At 39.1% G+C, this 13994-nt stretch overlaps 1 protein-coding gene across 1 annotated transcript in view; it reads right to left on the bottom strand.

Moving 5' to 3' along the window:
• The window catches only part of NID1 (nidogen 1), a 46908-nt gene that overhangs the window by 28604 nt on the left and 4310 nt on the right, over nucleotides 1-13994 (bottom strand). The window contains exons 2-10 of the mRNA XM_040598487.1: nucleotides 11195-11494; nucleotides 9790-10019; nucleotides 8731-9152; nucleotides 7434-7583; nucleotides 5902-6153; nucleotides 4619-4819; nucleotides 2540-2785; nucleotides 1442-1585; nucleotides 233-361 (exon numbers count right to left, since the gene is read on the bottom strand). Of these exons, the coding sequence (XP_040454421.1) occupies nucleotides 233-361; nucleotides 1442-1585; nucleotides 2540-2785; nucleotides 4619-4819; nucleotides 5902-6153; nucleotides 7434-7583; nucleotides 8731-9152; nucleotides 9790-10019; nucleotides 11195-11494 (2074 nt within the window). The remainder of the gene's footprint in view (nucleotides 1-232; nucleotides 362-1441; nucleotides 1586-2539; nucleotides 2786-4618; nucleotides 4820-5901; nucleotides 6154-7433; nucleotides 7584-8730; nucleotides 9153-9789; nucleotides 10020-11194; nucleotides 11495-13994) is intronic.

Genomic DNA, 13994 nt, shown 5'->3' with positions numbered 1-13994 from the left:
TCCCCAGTTGCAAGCATTCTGCATGGGGAATTTTTATGAGATAAAAACAAAGTTCTTCAGGCACCTTCTTCAGTTACCTAATGGATTGTAATAATTAACTGCAGCAGGAACACCTAGATTCAGCTCACGTTAGAAGTCAGCACAGATCCTTGAAGCTCTGTTTTCTGTCTCTGTGAGACGAATCACAGCCTGAAAGCTGGTGGGCAGTGCTTTTAAGAAATGTGAAACTCACCAACACAAGTCCGCCCATCTGCTGCAAACTGGTACCCTTCAACACACTCGCAGCGGTAGGTTCCCGGCTGGTTATTGCAGACTGCGTTGCTGCCACATAGAGCTGGTTGCTCTGAACATTCATCAACATCTAGAATATTATAAGGATTCCAGTTACTACAAAGATGCATTTAATAAAGATGCCAGAAAAACAGAAACTGTTCAACTGTTGAGTAATAGCAGGCTTGCATATTTAAACCACATCTTGGACAGACCATACCTTTTAAGAGATATTAGTAACCTGAGTTTTCAGGTAACTGTGTCCTCAGCTGATCTGCACCAAAAAAAACCCCAACAAAACCAGAAGGGAAGGAACAGGAAAACAAAGAGCAAGGAGGAGCCACTGGGAAAGAAAATGCTGCCTACAAGGTGACCAGAAGTAGGGATGACTACTGGGGAAGCATGAACTTTAGAAAAGACTTCCTCTTCCATTATCCATACACATCTTTAAGCCACTGGTATTCAACTCACAGTGCCAGAGGACTGGGAGGGACAGTGTGATACTGTTGTTTTCATTTGCAAGTTGATTTAAGGGTCGGAGTGGGGGGAGGGTTGGTGTTTTGATTTTTTTATTTAAAAAACCCAACTCAGTTAACTAATATGAATGACGCGTATTTCATTAATACATACTTTCACCTCTTGAAAACAAGTATTTGTGCTGTGATCTGATTAGGGAACAAAACCTAAATACATTAAGAATACAGAGATGGGAAATAAAAGTCTCCTTGAACTATCTTCAAAGTCCTTGAAAGGATTTTCAAAGCAGATCTTGAAAAAGACAATTTCAGTGGGTTCCACACATCTGTGCTCTGTACGTATGTGCATATGCCATTCCTCATCTCCCTCAAGAATTTTTAACCTAATTTTAATCAGAATTTGCATTACAGTATATTTCTCACAGCTAAGTTCCCCACAGGTTTTATGAAAAGATGAACTGGGGAGAAAAGTCACTTTGCAAACTAGCAAAACATCCAAGTTTGACCCTTCAACACCGCCAAACTTGCTCACTTTGATTACTGAGATACCCCAGCATCCCTCTAACCTATCTTTCCCCAAACCAGCCTCTCAGGACAGTTGATTTTGCTAGAATGGCTAGTCCTGAGGGTCAACGCATCCCACACAAAATAAATTCTACATTAGCTGTCATTTTGTAATGAAAGTTTTCTGATACCATAGCAAACGTTTCCATCTCCACGGAAGCCAACCGAACATTCACAGAAGAAACTATTTCCAGTTCCCGGACGACACATCGCATTGGTGTCACAGTTATGGGTACTGGTGTAGCAAGGATTCCGGTTAATGTCAGCAGAGCCATCTGACAAGAGAGATCACATTTAGCCATGACAACTCTATCCAAGTAAGAGTATTCAGCCAAGGCCACTGCTTGCAGCACACATGGAACAAGGAAAGAGAATTTTTTTTGCACCAGGAAGAAGGGGACTTGCAACTTATATGTAGGACAAGACATAGCATCAGCACCTGTATTCCTTGTTACCTGTGCAAAGGACTGCTGAGTTAAAAAAGAGAAGCCACAAAAACCGCTCTAAAGAGCCAGACTGACAGAGATAATGCATCTTCCAGTCACTGACACTAGACCCAAAATGCAATTGTTAACAGCTTGGTTTATTTATTTTAATTAGTAGAACTTTATTTTGTAACAAACAAGTGAGCAGAGTATTTTCTTCTACTCATCTGGTGTGCATTTTCAAATTGCTCCTTTGTTTTTTTTTCTGATTTTAGTGCAAAGAGACAAACTTAGACAGCTTAAACAAAAAAAAAAAAACAAAAACAAACTTCATAGGCTGCCTACCTTCCAAAGATAAAATGACGTGTTTCATTATATAGTAATTTATAGAAACCAGCTGTTCCAATGGCAAATCTTATTCCCCTCTTTTACCCTTTGATCTGGCAATATAAAACCCCTCATTAATAGAGGAGCTATAAATTAGGTAAAGATAAACGATACACTCCATGTGTCTGAGCAGCAATAGATTCAAGGTGGTACACAGAGTATTTCAAGGAATTAGACACAAACTACACTGAATTTCAATAGGAGGTAATCACTTAAATACTCTTTCCCAAGTAAAAATACAAACTTTCAACAGCTCCATTTCTCTTCTTAATTGATAGACCTGGACATCTACTCATAAATAGATCAAATTAATTTAACTTGTTAATACCCAGCTAAGGCAGGCTAGAAAAAAAAACCAGAAGCCTGCTCTTAATTACTCACAAAAGAGAAAAAGAAAGATTTCCAATTCATACATACCCCTGATCGGGCCGATGGAATTACTCATAGCGTATCGCAGAATCTGCTCATCTCTGTTATACAGGACAAATACACTGTCCACTGAGAGTTGCTGAGTAGCAGAGGCAGCATGGTGAGAGTCATCATGAATGCATTCATCAAATGAGATGGTCTGTCGCCACTGATAGGCACCCGTGTATGTGGAAGCAACGCCATCCCTTTCTGGCTCTGTCACTGTGTACTCTCTTGTGGATGATGAAGTGATCACTGCAACATGGCAACAAACACACTGATCAGAGCAGGGAGCAAAAATACTCTGCCAACCGCTGTCTGTAGACTTGGGGTACAGGCCGAGTAGCACAAATAGAAATTTCAAAGGCAAGAAGCTACGAAAGTGGATGTATTTCCATGCAAAGGAATAAGCCTAGTCAATTGCATATTCTGTTCTCAGGTATCACAGCCTTGAGGAATGAGTCATTTAATTTATCTTGAAATATTTTAAAAGTTTAACTTTACTTTGTGGGTAAAGCCAGGTAAAGCCAGGAAAATCAACTCAGGAAGCTCAGAGGTTTCTTTAGATGAATTTACATAATGGAGCTACAAGCTAAGGACAAGGACCACCTCACCAGCACTAAACTACACCCACATCTAGTTCATTGTAAGCTACTGGCCTTGAATATTGAGTCCTCAAGAAGATGCATGTCTGAGAGCTCTTGTATGCTTCACAACAGTTTTCTATATTGTGAAAAACTGACCAAAACTCTTCAAAGTAAATCTGGGCTTGTGGATCCTCCCACCAACAGAAATCTTCCCAAAACCCCACTATTCTTTGTTTGGAAACCAGAATATGCCTGTATCAATCCACTTGCAACAGTTGGCAAAAGCTTTATTTCTGCCAAGTAACGGTTTATCAGATATGCCATAGACAGCAGAAGAATAGCTGTTTGAATACTGGTAAATCAAATCCAGTATTTGGATGCCTCCTTCCAGCCTCTGACATTTCCTCCACAGGCAGAGCATTTCTGCTAAGGCAGCAGGTGTTCTACAGAGTGCACACTGCCCAAACAACTCCTCCAAAACTCAGGACCCGTTCAGCACAAAGCAGAAGATTCCTCCTGCCTCCATCTCACTTTCTGTAACAGGCAAAGCAGCAAAAGGGGTTCAGCACTGGGCACCACAGTCAGACATTAGCAGACATAAGGCAGTCATGATGTAACTACACCATTTTCAGCTCTTTCTATCAATCAAAGTGCACCCCTGGAGCAAAGTGAGCTCTCTCCAGTGCTCATGTTCACCTGGGTACACCACAGACTGTTTCCTCTTTATTGCTCTTTGGCAGCTGGGCTGGCTGACCAGCAGCAACACTCCAGCCTCACTTGGGTTTTGCTGTGTTGAAACACCCATAGTTTTATCCAGAAAGAGGAAAGCAAAAGAAGGGAGATTCCCCTGTAAACAGTGAAATGAAGAATGGCTCTGTTACAAATCTCTGAGTTGGGATAAAGGAGAGAGAAAAGTACTGAAGAGACAATGGAGGAAACTGATAAGGGAAGAAGCTCCTAATTTTCTGGTTATTTGTTCAAATTCAGCTCATCTAATACTGACAAATGCTTGTTACTTACACAAAGCAATTTACATCGCACATACCAGTAAATATCTGGTCTGCACAGTCTCATTGGACAAGACCAAAGCCCACTTAATGACATTACCACAAACAGTTATACACCAGTACAGCTCCTAGTGAAAAGCTGTGGACCCTAGAAAAAAGCTTTGCAACTAGTATGACTGCCATCAGCATTATGAAAATAAGGCCAACAAAAAGGGAAATAAAGAGTATTTTGCAAGCATTGGTTCAGAGAAACTTAAAGTCTCCCCCCCCTCCCCAATAAAAAGATTAGACACATTTACATTGTTCCACTGAAAAACCGCCTTCTTTTGGGACCTGTTCCTAAGAGGCAAAAACCAACTTTCTACAAATTTAAGGGTCTGGAGTACACTTGCTGAGAAAGGAATAAAATAATGTTTTTCAGATTTTCAGATTGTCTTACACTCTGCTCTAAGAAACATGCACTTTATTATAATTTCATTCTTAGGGAACCTTACCAGAGCTAGAAGTGTGATAGAGTTCAGTGTATGGTTCTATATGGACTGATGCGCCAGATGGGATCTCAGGTATTCTGCCCTCCATTTCTGTGCTGATGGTAAGATGACCATGCTCATCAATTCCACTGAATTTCTGCTTTATAACCAGTTTCTCATTGTTGCCAAGAAAAGTTACTTCTGTTTGCCGTGTAAACTCACCACCTAAAGAAACGGCATTAGTTAAACAACTTAATAGCAGTTTCTGAATCCTTCTATTCAAAGTATTGTTTCTCGTAGATAAAATATAAATTACTATTTTCTGCAAGCATTAATGCAGCATAATTTATAATGTTTTGGTTTTCTACAGAAGTTAACTTCTGGAGGTGTACTGATAACATCCTTGGATACTACAAGGAAACTATCTTTTCTTAAGCAATGAACATACTAAATCACACGTAAACCTGAAGCAGCTTTTAAATGAAAAAAAAAAAGTTCCAACAAATCTAGCAACAGTAGGCTTTATCTTTCCAGTTAAAATGGCAAAGGAGTTGCACACTTTAGAGAAGACCTCCATTAGGAATACAGCGAGTTAAAAAAGTTTTAAAAATCTAGCACATCTGTTTCCACATCAAGCCCAAGTGTAACGTATGCTGTAAATTCCAGGACAAACTTCAAACACACCAAATCCAAGAAAATCCCCAAACAAAAAGCTATGTTCAACTAAATTCATAGTACAGTGCTGTAAAGGATAACATTTTAAAAAGAAACACATGTTCTCCTCAAACAGCTTGAATTCATGTGCGCCACCAACCAGATCTAGCCTCAAACACTTATGAAAAGCTGTAATTGTGAACTGTGGTTTCCCTCAAATAAGTTAACAGAATCATTTGCATCTCATGCAGCAACTGCTTCTGTTAAGAATTTCAGATCTTAATGAGGTCAGATTTTCATTTCTCTTCTTCTCTATTGGTACAATCAGGCAATTAACATGTTAAACCTCTTGTAGATGTAGGGGCAGATTTTTCAGTAGTTCTGTACATTCTAGTACCAAAAATAAGATCCTTTTACATAATCTCTTTCTTGCACAGGAACTGCCAAGCCATTCTTTCTAACACACTTCTGTGCTTGCGCACTATACGTTGTAAACAAGAAAAATGGTGAGAAGTTTGATTACAGAGAATCCATTTGCAGCTCAGACTAAACATGTTTTCATTCTATATTGCTTCTAAATGCACATTCCTTTTCTTTCAAGACAGAGGAAAGCATAGCACAGTTTTTTAACATTATTTTAATTTAGAAATTACCGGTAATACTGAATCCATTTTTAAATCCTTGGTGTTCCACAGCAAACATCCATCCTATGATACCTCCAATAGATGCAAGAGGCAGTAAAGAATACCCCAAAGTCTCTGGGATTGTGCTGATAGCAGTGTAGGCACGCCCTTGGTTCATCACAACATAGGAGTGGAGATCAGTGTTCTCAAATATAACTGGAACAGGATTATTTCCTACAAAGATTCTTCCTTTGACCTTCCCATTGACTCGCTGAGGAGAACCTGGCAAATTAATGCAATGCATCAGAACAAAAAGACAGTTCTCACATACTCGGTATTCTCTATGTTCAAATATATTAGTGTTGAAATAAACAGTAAAACAAATGCTCACAGAATTCAACAGACAGGAAAGCTACCGACAAACAGTGTGTTAATTTGCTTATGTACGTATATAGGTACATGCATACGTGTGTGTGTGCGTGTGTGTGTGCACAGTTATTCATTATACAGATGATTAAGTGGCCAAAATTGCCTGAAGAGATGTCCTTTATCCTCCTTATCTTTTTTGTCTGCAAGGAAAGCCCCATAACGCTGTTACAATATCTCTGACAGTTAAAGTGGCACACACAAACTTTTGAACATCACACTTCATACTGATACCTACTGAATGTAAATTTGTTCATTTTCTATTAGAAGGCTAACACTATTAGGTGTTAAAATAATTGACCTATTATTCTAACCTATCCTATTTCTTGACTCAAAACTATTGACCGTTTTAAAAACCAACAGAAGTAGCTACTTTGGATTGCTAGTTTTCGTCTGTGTATGATTTCCTACATGCAAATTCAAATTCCATTATCGTCAGATCCTTCTTTTCTTTCTCTTGAAAATTCATTTTTATGAATTGAAAGCTAATTAGTAGGTTTTGCCTTCCCACCTTATAAAATACAAAGTCTGCATGAGCTATTTCAGTTGTTGAAATGAATCTATACTCTGAGTCAAGTCACCATGAGGATTACAAGTGTATACATAAGAAATTCCTTTATGGATTTTACACAAGAACAAAGTTTAAATGGGTATGTAACAAAAATCTGGCAGATTAGCCATTTAGTGAAGAAGCTTACGGGTCAGACAAAGAGGAGCCATACTCTTTAGTTTAATGATCAAAGTTAATTTGTTCATCCCCTTTGAACTGTCCATTCCCACAGTGAGGACCATATCAGATTATAACACATTGGAACTTCACGAGTAATTCTAGCAAGAAACCACTGCATGTTGTGCTATCCACTAGATTATGTCAGTTACAGAAGTTTATTGGGTCTAGAAAGTCATGTTAAAATGCATAATGATATAATGACCACTTAAAATAATTTGATTCATTCAAAAGACCACACCAGTTTAGAAAGTATAGCTGACATTTTACAATACCTTTCAATACATCTCAGTAAAATGTCTTTCAAAAAATATTTAACCACACCTTTTTTAGTATTGAAAACGGGTCACCTCATTCAAGAACGTCACGTGTAATTGCTGCTTACGTACCTAATTTTCAAAAACATTACCTTCTGCTACACATTGTCTGCCGTTTCCTTTGTAACCAGCAATACAACTGCAACAAAATCCATTGGGATAATCTTTGCAAATAGCATGAACAGAGCACTGGTGGCGGTTGTTAGCACAAGTCTGTTGGACATCTGTGTGGTAGCGAAACACTGTAGAAAATGAGACCAGACACTTAGACTTCATGTAATTCTCATAGTATTCACATATCCCTGGTTTAGTTTTAAAATATCTCTAGACTCACTTGATTGTTTTTTTATTTTCTGTTTAAGGAAAACAAACAACTGAAACCAATTTTTGCTAACCTTGCAACATGCAAGTAACAGTCTGCCATTCTGCAGGACTTCAGATGTTAGAAAACTTTAATTCTATTGAATTCAGTGGATCCATATTAACACAGATCTGTTAAACTCTCTTGGTGAAACTAAACACACAATCATTTTAACCTGTCCTTGTTTCCAAACCAAAGCAAAAAGGAGCCTTTCTAACCTCAGAACAAAACCCTTCAGTAAAGTACCCAGGACCATGCACCAATTGATGCACCCTGTAATCCTAATTGGTTTACCCCATCATTTCATGGAGATAGCAATTGTCACATCTGCTTCAAGAAACAATTAACATCTGGGCAGTCAGCCACACTGTTCTGAATTTTCTATAGACAGTTCCTCAGAAGTCAGAATTGCTAATCCCACCCTTGTAAAACTTGAGACCATGAAACCCTAGCCAACAATTTTTGCAACAGTTACTATTCCCAACCTTTATTAAATCACCTCTGTTCAGTAACACATCTATGAAAGGAAAAAACCCTCAGTTTCAATAGAACTGATCATAAAATCCTTACCAAGAACAGCCAAATAATGCAGCTATTAAAGTTAAGATCATACTTTTAAGAACAGTCCTGGGCAAAAGAGATGGGGAAATCAGTCCCCGCTAAGAATGTGTCAGCTTTAGGAATGCAATTATCTCTGTAGGAAGCTTTCCTTCAGAGGGATTCAGTTCCCACAGACACACTGTAAATGTGTCCTCCTGTGAGCTTGGTTGGGGAGCTAGTTTACTAGACTGGCAAGATCTGAATCTGAGGTGACATTCAAGTTAACTATCTTGATGAATAACACAAATGTATTAAATATGTCCAGATTCTCAGATACGAAGGTAGTGAGAAAGAAACAGATTATTTCTTCAGTAGTTCAATTTCTTGCACTCCTCTGTTTTGGGTTTGGTTTTTTTTTTTGGGGGTGTTTTTTTTTTTTTTTCAGCCTATCCATCTTAGAAGGATCCAAGCTGCACAAAAGACCTTACCTATACCAGTTTCATCAAATTCTTCCACATCTATGACCTGGGGCTGCTGTGGGGGGAACTGCTGGAACTGGCGAGGTGGAGCTTTTGCTGTTGGGAAATCTTGATGACTGTAAAAAGACTCAGTTGAAGGTGTTCCTGTTACGTCTTGGTACGAAGTCAGAAAGTCTTCTGCAGCTAGCTGAGGAACACTATATGTAACATGGTGCTGATCCTCTTCTGTGCTGTCCGTACTGCTGGTGACATACTGCTGTCTTATTTCAGTAGAGCCATAGTCTGACATAAACGGTTTCGAAGTCATCTCCTGGTCTTGTTCATTGAACTCTAGGCTCTCCAAAACGTTGCTGATCTTGGCAGGCACAATACTGTCAGATGAGCTACCAATCTCAAACACCCAGACACCTTGCTTTCCAGCATTGCTGCTTCTATCAAAGAGAAGCATATACCAAATGAAAATGATCAAGCACAAGTTGCATAGCATTTCTAGCCTACGTGTTACCCTTCGCTGAGAAATATCAGGACAAAACTTTCCAATTATCTTATCTGCATACTTATCTACAGGTACAGTTTATTCAGCTATAAAACACCCCTGGCTGTTTGGATAGCATTTTTTTCTCCACAGCCAGAGCTCTCTTCTTGAGAACATCTAGCCTTCTTGTCTCCAAAGTGATGGGAACAAAAGGAGATATTTGGGGCATAAAGATCTTGTTAACACTTACTGGAACTTTCTAACCCATTCCCTTGCCTTTTTGTTCATTTTTTTCTTTCAAAAAATACCCAGGATAAAGAGTTGAAGTCTGAAGTGGTCCTATTTTTAGAAAGGCTAAGTACACAGCAGCTCCTACGAGTGACAATGGAACTATGAACTTTTGACAAATTAGACCAAAGTCCTCAGTCCTCATATTCCTTAAGTGGGTGGACATTTATGAGTTGCAAACTTTATGATTTCTCATGCAATAGCTAATGGGATCTTATTATTTCTCACTGACTCATGCTACAATTAAGAAAACCATGGAACCCCTTGGTGTTTTTTCAAGGAGTTTAAACAAACAAAAAGCATACTTGTGCAGGTTTCTAATGCTGTCTTCATCCTTAGCAATGACATTGTATGATCCTGGCGTTTCCAAAAAGTAGTAGTTTGTAGAGGCTTGACTAAAGCCAACCAGAGCAGGAATCTTTTCATCACCATTCTTGGAGTATGTACTATAGAACTGCAAACTATCTTCTGGATAAAGGAAAATAGCATAGGAACTGGAGTCAGAAGAGGCTAAAACAGCCTGGAATGTGTTTCTCTGTGGAAAAAAATTAACATCCATTTACTATAGAAAAATAGTAAAGTTATACAACAGAACAACTTCTTTTAAAACAAAAAGTCAAAATCAGAATTTCCATCATGTATAATGTATCATGTACTTCCAAGGAGATATCATTATTACAGAGACTTATGTTTTGCTAAGGCAGTTTTAGCTTTAGCATGCATAAACATTAAAAAGAAAGCATTATCAAAGTTAAGGTAAATCTTTTAGGAAATAGAGAGGCTGCCTAAAACATAACAATTCTAAGTTCTGTGCATAAGATGCTATATCATCTTAAATTAAAAAGAGTGATGTGCCTAACTAAATAGAAAAAAAAATAATCTGTAAACAGAATATTTCAAGAAGAGTTCAAGTTTCATGTTGCTGCAAGTGTCTTTTCCTGTAGGAACCATCAAGACAACACCTCAGACATCGGCTATTCATTGCTATCAGAGTGCAGAATCATTACTGCAAACACAATTGTTGCGTCGTCAGTCACAAGAAATTAATCTTTAACAAAATAAGACTTGCTGTGTTGTGGTAATGTCCTCAACTTCATACACTGTGAGCACGCTTATCAGCTGGGATAATTATGGTGCATAAATTTACATATCTTTGCAGAATAGTATCTAACATGGTTTAAAAAGCGAAAATTATTTGTAAATAATAAAACCCAAACCTCTAACTGCTTCTTCCTTGAACACTAGCTACAAAGCATGAATTCAACTTCATCTGTCCAAAAGGGATTCACAGTCTGAAGTTCCTATTACTCCATATACCTGTCAGATTTTTGATAGTTTGATGTCAAAATGACTTAAGTGTCTGTTGAAAAATGCAAGCCAACTGGATTATATTGCACAAAGGGAGGGCACCCCATTTCAGTTATTACCACATCCCACATAACATTCAAAGTAAGAGTTGTCAAGGAATACAAAGAAATCAGCTATGTAGATTCAAGCATTTTCTTTTGAATGAATAAAATACTGTAAAATAAAAATCAAGTAAAATTTTGGAAACTCCTATTTTGCTACAGCCTTTTCAACAATAAAATACATACTTAACTGTACACACAGTTAAACACAATGGAATTCAAGCCTTCAAAACAACAGTTTACAGTGTTACACTGCAACTGAACACATCCAACACGTCTTAAAGCTCTGATTAACATTCACCTTTTCTTCCGAAGTATGATCTTCTCCCGGTGCCTGGTAAGGAGCCACAAGCTTCCACGTAACAACAACAACACTGCTGGGATCAAAAGTACTCTCAGGAAAGCCTCTTTTGATATAGTCTGAGGCAAGTTGCAAGACATCTGAGGATGAATCTTCTCTGTAATACACATTTCCACGTCCACCTGTTGTGTCTAGGTCTGCCATAAAAGGAGCAATAGCCCCAAAACTGACTGGGAATTGACCAAGATATTTTTCTTCACTGGAGGGCTCATTCACTGCAATAATCCCATTAGTGGCAACCTAATAAAAAGGTGGAAATTATAAGATAGATATGGTTCATATGGCTATCACCCACACCTATGTGCTCTAGATCATAATATATATATTGCATTTCCAAAAGAAACTGAGTCAAAAGTCAAGTCTCGTATTTCAAAAGTAACTGAATTTTTTGACATTTTTGTTTTGTATCCCATGTCAGGAATCCTGGGATTTCAGTTGCCCAAAACCAGAGGTCCACTTTATGGATAAACCTACCTTTTTTTTTCCCCAGATAAAGATTTTAGCTATTTAAATTTCAGGTGCTTATTGCCTCTTCTAATAAAGATATACATAACCACGACATTTCACAAGTTTCCCAGTCTTTCTCACACCAAGACCCAGTGCAAGCCCACTGTGAGTCTGCCAAGAATTATGTATGGACCCTCCCAGATCACCAAACGCTCTTGGCACTTTCTTTTCTCCTCACTTCACTGCAACCAGCCTCCTAGGAACTTCTCTGCCACTGTGCAAGGTTGGCTGCAACAAGCTGCTGCTCACTCTTAAGATATGCTGTAAGCTCAGCTCCTATACCAAAGGCTATAAAAGCTAGGAGATGGAATTTCTACAGCAGATACCAGCCACTGTGTAAGTTCCCTTACAGCTGAGTGCCCTGACACAGTCCTAGGGAAAAATAGCTCTATTACTTGGGGGGAGGGATGCACATTAACATATACAAGTGAAGCTCTTCATCTGAAAATGCATACATACTGACTCAGCAAGATTTAATGGTCAGTGAGATGATGACTCACAGCCAACCACCTCTGACTAAAAATTAAATACATACATACGCACAGGTAGATGCTAGGGCATGTCCAAGTGTGACAGCCAAACTTCCTTGGCAAACCAGGGCTGGCATTCACACACACAGAAAAAGCAAGCAAGACTACAAGTCCTTGAGGCAGTATATAAATTGCTTACACACAGCTTTTCGTCCGGGGCCTTCTTCCAGATATATACGGCACCGTACGTATCAGCCACACACAAATCTATTTCCAAGTGTTTGATTACCCGACAACTGGACACATCTGACTGTCTGCAGGCAGCCAGGCACTCACCTCTCTAGAGCTGCTGCCCCCTCAGAAAGGGACAGAAGTCCCAAAACTGGCACCCCAAGCTATGAAACAAAACCTTACCTCACGCACAGGGATTCTTGCCACTCCAAGAACAACAAACCGCTGCTGAATCTCTTCACACAGTCAAGATGTTCACAATGTTATGCAACCTTCATGAACGCTTGGAAAAGGGTAAGAATGCTCACCGTGACTCAGACCACAAGGCCATCTAGCCCAGTAGCCTGTCCTCAGCCGTACCTGCTAGCTTACAGATTCAGCAGAACAAGCCAAGGGCATGCACGTACTCCTCCAACCAGTCTCTGACCACATTCAGCTCAAGGGATTCCCTGTGGTTTGACTGTTTATTCAGCCTCAGTGGATCTCCTTCACATATTTCTTAAGTCTTCCCTTCAACACACATAAACTTTATGCATCCACAAAATCCCTTAAAAAGGAATCCCATAGATCTGTGACTCATACCCTGAGGTCTCTCCTACTTTGGTTTGTTTTCAGTCTGGCTCCCGACTTCATTTGATGGCCCCTAGTTTATGTATTGGGACATGCATTCAAATCCTACCCAGTGTCTCCCCCTGTGTAATTTCTCCTCCAGAATGGAGACCTCCAGCCTATTCACATGCTTCCAATAAAAGCTGTTCCCTGTGTCTGATCAATCTCACTGTCTCCAAATTTTTCCTCCCCTTTTCTACTATATACCTTTGGAAACAAGAAGGTCAGTACTACATATATTCTTCAAGACACAGGTAAATTGTGGGCCGTGCAAGCCTGTCAGGGATGTTGGCTACGTATTTCCTGGCAACATCCTTTAAAATCTAGACCACAATTTCTACCACTACATGCAGCAAATCAGAACAAGTATAGTATGGAAAGTCATGCTACTACCACCCCTTCATATACAACATACACCTATAACTTGAACCCTCCTTTGGCTACCCGGGGCGTCAAAGCATGCCCCCTGCCACAGGCTAGTGGTCAATCAGCTTTGAGTATAAATAATGGTTAGCATGAACTATTAGCTCAACTTAGCAAGTAGTTCACAGAGTATACCAGAATTTACTTTGAAAATGTCTTGATCTATGCTCATTGTATGGTCTGCAGACATATAAAGTCATTACTGCTACAGTGAAGAAATAATTTAAAAAGTTAAGATCATGTAAAAAATGGGAAGCTATCTTGGATACACTGTTCATGCATAAAGTTATCTAAGCAGTATATAATCATGCACAAGCATGATGGGAACACAGGCCATGTTAGAAAGGGGGAGAAGCTGCTGTGTATCACGATCATTTTTCCTCTAATCATTTGTGACTTAACAGTGGCCAGAGATCCCAAGGTGAACTATAAATTTTAGGAATACAGAACTAAAACAACAGTATGAGTTACCCCAGTCTAGACCCTGCAATTGCAGGCAG

The sequence above is a fragment of the Falco naumanni genome, chromosome 6, assembly GCF_017639655.2.
Source record: "Falco naumanni isolate bFalNau1 chromosome 6, bFalNau1.pat, whole genome shotgun sequence".
Lineage (NCBI taxonomy): Eukaryota > Metazoa > Chordata > Aves > Falconiformes > Falconidae > Falco > Falco naumanni.
The sequence above is the reverse complement of the archived record's forward strand: the minus strand, read 5'-3'. Positions and strand labels throughout refer to the sequence as shown.